This window comes from Lolium perenne, chromosome 2, assembly GCF_019359855.2.
Source record: "Lolium perenne isolate Kyuss_39 chromosome 2, Kyuss_2.0, whole genome shotgun sequence".
Classification (NCBI taxonomy): Eukaryota; Viridiplantae; Streptophyta; class Magnoliopsida; order Poales; family Poaceae; genus Lolium; species Lolium perenne.
The window spans coordinates 99,932,842-99,943,442 of NC_067245.2; the positions used below are offsets into that span (position 1 = coordinate 99,932,842).

At 50.4% G+C, this 10,601-nt stretch overlaps 1 protein-coding gene across 1 annotated transcript; it reads left to right on the forward strand.

Moving 5' to 3' along the window:
* The first annotated feature begins 7,773 nt into the window (after positions 1 to 7,773).
* Positions 7,774 to 9,563, forward strand: LOC127333383 (malvidin galactosylase UGT88C3). Its single transcript, XM_051359780.1, has one exon. The coding sequence runs from the start codon at positions 7,829 to 7,831 to the stop codon at positions 9,275 to 9,277; it is 1,449 nt and encodes a 482-aa protein (XP_051215740.1). The 5' UTR covers positions 7,774 to 7,828; the 3' UTR covers positions 9,278 to 9,563.
* Positions 9,564 to 10,601: the final 1,038 nt, after the last annotated feature.

Below are 10,601 nucleotides of genomic sequence, written 5' to 3' on the forward strand. Positions count from 1 at the left end.
ACCTTTATAACCACCCATTTACGCAGTGGTGTTTGGTGTAATCAAAGTACCTTTCCGGTATAAGTGATTTACATGATCTCATGGTCATAAGGACTAGGTAACTATGTATCGAAAGCTTATAGCAAATAACTTAATGACGATATCTTATGCTACGCTTAATTGGGTGTGTCCATTACATCATTCATATAATGATATAACCTTGTTATTAATAACATCCAATGTTCATGATTATGAAACTAATCATCCATTAATCAACAAGCTAGTTTAAGAGGCATACTAGGGACTTCTTGTTGTCTACATATCACACATGTACTAATGTTTCGGTTAATACAATTATAGCATGATATATAAACATTTATCATAAACATAAAGATATAAATAATAACCACTTTATTATTGCCTCTAGGGCATATCTCCTTCAAATCCGGCCTAGCAAACTTGTAAAATCAATATCTCAAGATTGGTAGCTCCGAATGGAGTGAAACCAATTTTGTTGGAAAGAGGACGACCAAGAGCTACCCAATATGGAAACCGGTGGGGGTAATTTTCTATTATTTTTAGAGGTGCAACACCTCAACATGAGAAACCGAGAAAATCATCAAACTCGAAAACTCAACAAGTGATCTATGTGAAATCCGTTTTCGATGAACTAGAGCTTGTCATGAGAATAAACATAAGCTCTAAAACATCACATGGATAATATCCAAATAACAACCAAGAAAGATGATGTAAGGATGCAAAGGTTTGAGCTCTCTCCGAATGATACGATCGAGTTACTCACTCGAGAGCCCTCTTGATAGTACGGCAACTAAACTATAAACCGGTCTCCAACTACACTATGAGACCGGTGAGAAAGAAACCCTATCAAGAGCAAACCTTATACTTGCGCATTCCACTTGAGCTCGATGATGAAGATCTTGACCTCAACAAGATGGAACGCCTTTCTTGATTGTGCTTGCTTGACGAAGTCTTGTGGATTGCTCCCCCATAATCCACCATGGGAGAGCTTCTTCTTCAGCGCATCTTCACATAACCATGATCACCATATGGATGGCAAGAGTCAAGCAAAGGATCTCTTCGAGATGGCTCATCTTTAACTTGCACTTCATTATGTTGATGTCTTGAAGTAACTTGAGCGCTCACTTCATCTTCATCTTCAAGACATACTTGACACTTGATATCCTTCATCAATTTCTTCTTATTGCAACCTTGAAACTAACAAATGGTTCAAGCATTTCCTCATGGCAAGCTTCAAGCTTATGATCTCTTCGAGTTGGCTCATCTTGAACTTGCACTTCATTTCTTCATGGCAAGCTTCAAGCATATGATCTCTTCAAGTTGGCTCATCTTGAACTTGCACTTCATTTCGTTGATGTCTTGAAGTTAACCTTGAGAGCTCACTTCATCTTCATATTCAAGACATACTTCGCACTTGATCTTCTTCATTTGCTTCTTATTGCAATCTTGAAGCCAACATATGGTTCAAGCATTGCCTATGGACCACTCCTACAAATATAACTCAATGCAAACATTAGTCCATAGGGATTGCCATTAATTACCAAAACCACACATGGGGGCTCCACGCACTTTCACCCGGTCCTTTTCTTTACACAGATAAATTCAACCACTACAATCCTATTCTATTTACTTACTGTAAGCTATGTTATCTTTAATTACTGCAAACATCTCCTTTCACTCGATACATTTAATTTGTGTTCAATAAAACCGGTGAGATTGACAATCTCACTGTAAGTTTGGGCAAATTTTTTTGGGTGTGTTGTGTGCAGGTTCCACATTGTTGCTGATGCCGGTAGTGCGTCCTGCCACTAGTCAGCTAGCAACACCTTCAGAAGTCACGTTTTTTTCTACTGGTCGATTAAACCTTGGTTTCTCACTGAGTAAAACTTGCTGATGTGCTCATCATACCTTCCTCTTGGGGTTCCCCAACAGTGTGAAGTATGCGTTACGACAAGCACGCCATCACGCATTAGGCTCTAGATATCCTTTTTTACATTCGTAAACAATCCGAAATTTTTATAAATAAAACATAGCATCGAATAATTAAAACAAAGAAGAACAAATGGCATGTGATAAAACAAAAAAGTTGCATCAAGGTTCTTCTAGACCGTCATGTCTAGACTCACTTTTTCATCCTTAGCATCCCACCACGACTTAGAGCATCTCTAGCCACGTCCGCCAAACGGCACCAGATCTAGCGTTGGAGGAACGTGTTTCGTTTGTGCCGCGTTTGGGGGACGTCGCTCCCCAGCCGCGTCCCCCAAATACCGCCCCCAAAAATTAAAATACTCTCTCTTTGTTTGCATTTTTATTTCAATAGAGAGAAGAAACATTCCACAAACTAATACATAAGTCGGAATATGGTTTACACAAACTAAGACATAGTTTGGAACATGGTTTCCACATACTAATACATAGTTTGAACCATGGTTGACACAAATTAAAACATTGCAAAATAATGAAACCTAACTAGTGTTGGCATCGCAGATTTCGTGTGTTCGCTTCCAAGAAAGAACACTCTCAGGCACTCCCAGTCACCCAAACTGGAAAATCCAGCTGGTGATGATAGCCATGTTGGTCCTTTCAAGGAAGAACATCCAGAAACCTTCGTGCCTATTTTCGCTGCGAAGAAACAACACTCAGTCGTCCTCCTCATCGGTGTCGCTGTGGTAGTGCCGGCGGCAGCGCGTCTCGTCGAACACCTTGACGCTCATATCGGTCTCGCCAAGGTAGGAGAATATGAGCACGCATCCGGCTTCAAGGTCGTGGTAGCGTGCGAACTTCTCCCAGGTAGTGTGGAGGTACATCTTGTCTCGCTCGTTGAAGAGCACGTCCACCGGCCACCGGAAGCAGTCGCAACCAGCCTCCCGCAGATGCAGCGCGGCCGGCGACGAAGTCGGCGAACTTGTCCGACAGCCTCTGGATGCCGAGTGGGTCGTCCTTGAGGACGACGACAAACTCGAAAAACACTTCCTGCTCCTCCTGCAGGTCCGACGACGAAGAAGACGACGTCGCAGGCGACGGCGAGCGTGCAGCTCTGCCAGGGCCATGACCAAGACCACGACCACGGCTGCGACATCGGCCTCTGCCTCTACCAGCCATGGCGTCGACTCTTGAGATAGTGGTGGCTAGGGTTGGGGATACATGCGCTAGGGTTTGTGTGTGAGAGATGATAAAATAGTGCCCTTTTTATAATCCAGAGGGAGGCGAGGGAGCGGGGGCGCTCATTAACGCCATATGAGTAAACATCCACAAGCTGGACCTTGAATGGTTTTGCAAAGCCATATGAGTTGTCTACCCAATAGATGAGAGTCTAATATCACTAAACGCAATCAGGAGGGAAATACACCCTTATGCAAGTCATTTAATAGTTCATTTGTGCATGTGTTACTGATTGACCGAGAGCCAAGAAGATCGAAGCGGGACAAATACCAACGAAGGGAACTTTGTAGGAAAGTCTGGAAATCAACTAAAATGCATAAATAATGGTGTATGATGTCATATATCAATGAAAACTAAACATATATGTGACAATAATGATGATGTAAAATGCAGGTGTACCAATGATTCAGGTGTTGGATGGTGACCACGGTCATGGGGACGACATGGTGGCTGGTGAGCAGCGTGCCGTGGCGGTGGTTCGGCTGTCGTTCGAAGGTCGGTACCCTGTGCAGAAGGAGGAGAGTTTATGCCGAGGGTAAACCCTTTCCCATTTGGGCACGATGGCGACATCCGTGGATGACATCCCCTTCCTGAAGGCGTCGTGGAGGCTTCTCTCTCGTTCCTCTCTACATGCTCTTGGTGAAAACCCAAGGTCATCGGATCGGGCGGTGGCGACACTTTGGTGTCGTGCTCTTCTTAAAGACACCGTCTTGGAGTGCACGGCGGGTAGCTCCCCGATGGTGGTGCGGCGAAGTGTTGGTACTTCTGTGATGACTCTTTGCTCTACTTTCCTCGGCAAGGCTTGCTTTGTGATCTGCATACTCAGGATTTCTTGTTGGGCCCTACCCTGATTCTACAGCCTCAGTTGTGAGCTGTGTAGGTCGATTCCTGGTGGTGATCGGGCGTTTGCTCTTCCTTTGTGTAGTCTTCGAATAATTGTCGTGCGGCTGTTTACGTGCTCCGGCTGTAGTCTATTCGGTAGGCCTGTGTCTTGTGTGTATTGTTGTGTCTTGTAAGCTAGGTTCAACTGTTAGAGATAGAATAGTTAGTTAGATAAAGCTAAGTTGTTTCTATCTTCATGTTCACTGCAAGCATCTGTAGATAAAGATCTTGTGCGTCCCTCTCTATCTCTTGTAACAACTATGTAAATCTCTGCCAATGTTGGCCTATATAAACACGGAACCGAGCCGAGTCCAAGGCATCGTTAAACCAAGAATTATCACATGGTATCAGAGCTAGTCTTCCAAAAAAACACATCTAGAAACACGAAAAGCCAACCATGAGCTCCTCCTCCTCCACCCTCGGTATGAGCAGCCCGCTACCGACGCAAGGCACGTCGGAGAAGCTGACAAGGGAGAACTTCCTGCTGTGGGAGACGCAGGTCCTCCCTGCCATCAGAGGCGCCCGCCTGATGGGTTTCCTCGATGGAACAAACATGGCGCCGTCGGAAACGATCTTCGACACCATCGACGGTAAACGCACCGAGGTGAGCAATCCAGATTATGAAAACTGGGTTCAAACTGATCAGCAGGTTCTTCACTACCTGCTGGCATCGCTGTCCAAGGAGATCCTCGTCTCCTGCATCGGCATGAGGACAGCGTCGGCGGTCTGGCTGGCGATCAAGTCCATGTTCGCCGCCAAATCGTGCACTCGCATCGCCAACCTGCGGGTGCAGCTTGCCAACACCAAAAAGGAGGGCAAAACCACGGCGCAATACTTCGCCGCGGTGAAGGCGATCACCGATGAGCTTGCAGCAGCAGGCCGCCCCATGGAAGAAGACGAGGTGGTGGAGTACCTCCTCGCCGGGCTTGACGACCCGTACAATCCCCTCTTCGCCGCCATCGGGGCAAACCCCGATCACAAGATCACCGTCGCCGAGCTCTACGCGCAGATCAGCTCCTACGACAACCACATGAATCTCCTCCTCGGCGGCATCGACAATGATCCGAAGTCCTCCGCCAACTCTGCTGCGCGTGGACGTGGCGGACGGCGTGGCAGCCGTGGAAACTATCGCGGCGGTCGTGGCTATGCTCAAGGGCATGGCCCGGGACATCAGCAAGGCGGCCGTGGAGGCGGTCGTCGTGGCGGCGGCAACAAAGGAAGCGGCAAGGACCGCGACATCATCTGCCAGATCTGTGGCAAATCGGGCCACCCTGCATACAAGTGTTGGCACCAATACTCTGAAGATGAAGAGGAGGAAGAAGAAAGAGGTGCAAACGCCGCCTCCTACGGTGTGGATACCAATTGGTACTCTGACACCGGGGCCACAGATCACATCACCAGTGAGCTGGAAAAACTCACCATGAAAGAGAAGTACAATGGTCGTGAGAAGATTCATCCCTTCTCAAGACCAGGTGGCAGATGGATTCACAAAGGCTCTACCAACACGGCAGTTTGAAGCTTTTAAATACAATCTCAACCTTAGAAAAGGTTGTGATCGAGGAGGGGTGTTAGAGATAGAATAGTTAGTTAGATAAAACTAAGTTGTTTCTATCTTCATGTTCACGGCAAGCATATGTAGATAAAGATCTTGTGCGTCCCTCTCTATCTCTTGTAACAACTATGTAAATCTCTGCCAATGTTGGCCTACATAAACACGGAACCGAGCCGAGTCCAAGGCATCGTTAAACCAAGAATTATCACATCAACATCATGTATCATCCTTGCTGTTCAGGACGTTATTAATTTGACGTCCAGCCTTCGGCTTTATATCTAAAAAATAGCTTGAGGGTGAAGGGACGGGGATTAGAAGATTTCTAATGGGAGCATCGTTATTTTCCACTGGAAAGTGCTGAGCGTCCCCCGGGGGATCGGAGCTTCTGATCCCCCGCCTCCAACGATTGACACGTGTCCTCGGGACCACTCAAAGCACATGGGAAAAATTGCCCCACACTCACGAAAAGAAAAAGGTCTCCGCCTCACACGCACATGCGCTCCTGGACCTCGCTCCTGGACTTGTCGCCATGGGCGTGGTCAGCTTGGCCCTGACCGGCGTCCAGCTCCGGCGAGGTTGCCATCCAGCTCCGGCGAGGTTGGCGTCCACGCCACCTCGCAGCAGACGACTCGCGTGGTCGTAGCAGTAGTTGTCCACCATAGCAGCAGTCGCTATCTGCCTTTGCAGCGACCGCCGATCTCCATGGGAACATTGCCCCACCGTCGCCGGAGAAGACCGTGGGAACCTTTGCAGCATCCCGGTCTTCTGCTGGTAGCACCGCGGACCGCCGGTAGTAGCATTGCTGACGAAGGATTGCAGCATCATGCAAACTCCCTGGCAGTGCCCCGCAGGTGGCGTGGTAGCACCGCCGTCGATGGAAGGTAGCACTGCCGGGCGTCACTTGTAGCAACACCAGGCGCCCATAGTAGCAACGCCGGCCGACGGGCGCTGCTGGCAGCAAAGCATGGCGCCGCTGGTAGCAACCCTGGCCGCCCATAGTAGCAACGTCGTGCGCCGCTGGCAGCAAAGCATGCCGCCCATAGTAGCAACGCAGGGCGCCGCTGGTAGCAACGATGGGGGCCGCTAGTCGCAACGCCCGGAGGAGAGGCAGCTTGGGGAGGCGTCCTCGCAGAGGTGGAGGTCGGAGGCGGGGCGGATCACCGAGGTGGAGCCATGGCGCGCTCGCGCCAGTAGGAGGAGAGGTAGGGTTTGGGGCAGCGCACTCACGGTGCTGGAGCCTGAAGCCGGCGGCGGGACGGCTCGCCGAGATGTAGCTCGATGGCGTGCTGGCGACGGGATGAGGAGGAGGCGGGAGAGGGAGGGATTTGGGTGGCGCGTCGCGAGGCGGCGAGCTTGGGCGCGGCGGCGCGACGCAGGCGACTAGCTTGGGCGCGGCACAGGTGACGAACTTGGGCCTAGCGGCGCTGCGCCATGGCCTATGCGGTTGTGGAGTACTAGTTTAGAAAGGGATAAGGTAAAGGAGGGAGAAAGCCAGGGATATGGACGACCCACACGAGTGGGTCCTACACGGACACGCGTCGCCTTGCGAAGGAGGAGGACGGAACGCTCCGTTCCCCCGGGGAAACACGATCATTTTCCTTTTCCACTGCCCACTATTTTTTCTTCGCACCTAAGAGCAGGTCGTGGCCTCCACGTCATCCCGTAAGGTTTTCCCGTAAAAAAGTTAGGAGTACACCAGGCTGATCGTTACACGGCCGCATATTAGTCCATTCAAGTTTCACGGGCGGGGCCGTGAATCCCATGGACGGAGACCTCCCCTACTAGGCGACCTACGCGTCGTGACTTGGTGTGGAACGTTCGGACTTGCGGTGCAGCCACACAGTGCGTGTGGTCCGTGCATGTCTGCGCATTCCATCAATCTGCTGGGAAAGGTAGGCGAGTGCCGTGCTGGCTAGGAGCCAATCGGCTGTGAAGAACTTGTGCACCGTCCTCGTCTCCTGTCGTTAGTTTACTGTCACATGTACGTTACTTGCCCGCCAGCCATGTTTCGGATCTTGTTGTCGATTCCAGCGCAGAAAATTACTAATTACCCAAGTGCCCCGCTGTTCGGCAATTGTCAGTCACGCTCATACCGTAGAAACGATTCCGTCGTCGCTATATATCGCGACATGCCCCTTCTACTTGGGCAATACCAGTGTCCAGTGGCTACTGCCTACAGCGTGTGTACATTTCGTCTCTACTCTGGCCGATACAATGCCGAGCGCTAACGTCCTCCTCCTCCCCGAGCCCGGCTCCGGCCACCTCATGTCCCTCATCGAAGCCGGCAAGCGGCTGATCGGCCACGGCGGATCGGACGCGCTCACTGTCACCGTGCTGATCATCCGCCCAGCCACGGCCGAGTCGGCTGCCGAGGTCGACGCGCACGTCAGCCGCGTCGCGGCCTCCGGGTCCGGGATCCGGTTCCACCGCCTCCCCGCCGTCGATCCGCCCACGGACTGCGCCGGCAACCTGCAGGAGTTCAAGTCCCGCTACATGCAGCTGCAGGCGCCCCACGTCAAGGCCGCCTTGGCGGATCTCGACGCCGCCGCGCTCGTCATAGACTTCTTCGCCACCGCCGTGATCGACGCGGCCCGCGAGCTCGCCGTGCCCACGTACGTCTACTTCACGTCCACTGCCGCGCTGCTCGCGCTCACCCTGCGCCTGCCTGTGCTGGACGAGGTCGTCCAGGCGTTCGACGGCGCGGTAGACGTCCCGGGCATGCCGCCGGTGCCCGCGGGATCTGTCCCGGGGTTTCTGGGAGACAAGAAGAGCCCCAACTACGCGTGGTTCGTGTACCACGGCCGTCGCTTCATGGACGCCGACGGCATCATCATTAACACGGTGGGCGAGCTCGAGCCGGGGCTTCTCGCGGCGATAGCGCAAGGCCGGTGCGTCCCAGGACGACGTGCGCCGCCGCTGTACCCGATTGGCCCAGTCATCGACCTGGGCGTCAAAGAGTCGAGCGAGGACTGTGTCCGGTGGCTCGACGCGCAGCCTCGGGCGTCGGTGGTGTTCCTTTGCTTCGGGAGCCTGGGCTTTTTCGACGTGGCCAAGGCGCACGAGGTCGCCACGGGGCTGGAGCGCAGCGGGCATCGTTTCATGTGGACGCTGCGCGGCCCTCCTGTCGCCGGCTCGCGCCACCCGACGGACGCAGACCTAGACGAGCTTCTCCCGGAGGGGTTCTTGGAGAGGACCAAGAGGAGGGGCCTCGTGTGGCCGATGCGAGCCCCGCAGAAGGAGATTCTCGCTCACCCCGCCGTTGGCTGCTTCGTGACCCATTGCGGGTGGAACTCGACGCTGGAGAGCCTGTGGCATGGCGTGCCGCTGGTGCCGTGGCCTCTGTACGCAGAGCAGCACCTCAACGCGTTCGAGCTCGTTTCCGACGTGGGAGTCGCCGTGGCGATGGAAGTGGACAGGAAGGGGAACAACTTTGTGGAGGCGGAGGACCTTGAGCGGGCGGTGAGATGTCTGATGGACGGGTCGGATGAGGGTCTGAAGGCGAGGGAAAAGGCCATGAAGATGAAGGCGGCATGCAGGAAGGCTGTGGAGGACGGCGGCTCGTCCTACGCCGCGCTCCAGAGGCTGCGGCATGCAATTCTCAGGGGTACAAAGTGCAACGGCGTGGCGTCTCCAGGAGAGACGCACCTAGCTACTACATCGTGATCCCTTTGCTTGAATTTGTTCAGCTTATCATATGTGCAAGGAGCGTCGTGTGACTTCCTGTTTCGATCTCATACTGCTAGTATTATCAGCTCTTCGACCAAGAGGCTGTTGCCTTCGAAAACTTAGAGGTTGTCCATCTCAACAATCTTGATTGGTTCAGTTTGAGTTCTTCACGTAAAAATCGGAAACCTCCTTCGTAGCAAGGAAATAATTAATTGGATTTTAATGATAATTTCTGTATGCCATGATAAATGACATGTTAAGGAAAGAATTAATTGGATTTAAACGCTAGTTTCCGGTTGAATTGTTCATGAGCCATAGTACGATTGGAAATGATTTTTTAGTATGCCATAGTAAGGAAAAAATATAGTGCCATGCATTGTACTACCTCCATTCATATAAGGATGCCTCAACTTTATCAAAATATTCATGCATCTAAAAAATACATGAATATTTTACAAAATTGAGACATCCTTTTATGTACGGAGGAAGTACTATATATCTAATTATGATTATACTCTGTAGCAAGGAAAGGAATTAATTAAGATATCTTATTTAAGGAAAATAGACGATCCCCTCCTCCTTTATAGGATAAAAGAGCTATCAATACAATGTATCTTGGTGTTTATGTAGTAAATAAATACATTTAATTCATTCCTTTAACAAAATATGTAAAACAAAATACATGATATAACGAATTTACTCAAAGAGCTTGCAAGCAAGTGACCAGTGAGTTAGTTAGAGGGATATTGTGTTACGGTATAGGTAAAGAGTGCTTTCCGGTAACAAGATTGAACTAGGTATGATGATATTGATGATCTAGTCTCGAGCAAGTAATATATCGGGAGAAAAAGGGAATTTGATAAGAGATTACTTGAATCCCCAACATTGCGGTTCAAATGATAAGGATCTTCATTGAATAGGTGGTAGTCATTACAAACATGCAGGTCTCACAAATGATGAAAGGACACTGACAAAGGATTAACTTTGTCAATGCACATGATGATGGACTTGGGTTTCCAGGAAGGAGGACACTCGCGAATCAACAAACCGATCAACCAAACTAGGCAGTCAACGAATATTATTATCAAGAGCGAATCGCCGAGATTGTATTATGCCAAACTAGGGTTACAAGGTGTCTCGTATAATGAATATGTCTGATAGCTCCAAACTTCGATGCTTTTTACTACAGATTGTCCACCACATATCTCTTGGTTTCATTGGGTTTTCATTGGATTTTGTGTTTCAACTAATCTTAATATCGCAATCCAGACGAAACCTTGCTTTTGAATTATGTATTTCAGAAACCGTCATTTCTGGAGGA

Bases quoted from the DNA above. Each gene is read 5' to 3' on its own strand.
- LOC127333383 (XM_051359780.1), top strand. From the start codon at position 7,829: ATGCCGAGCGCTAACGTCCTCCTCCTCCCCGAGCCCGGCTCCGGCCAC.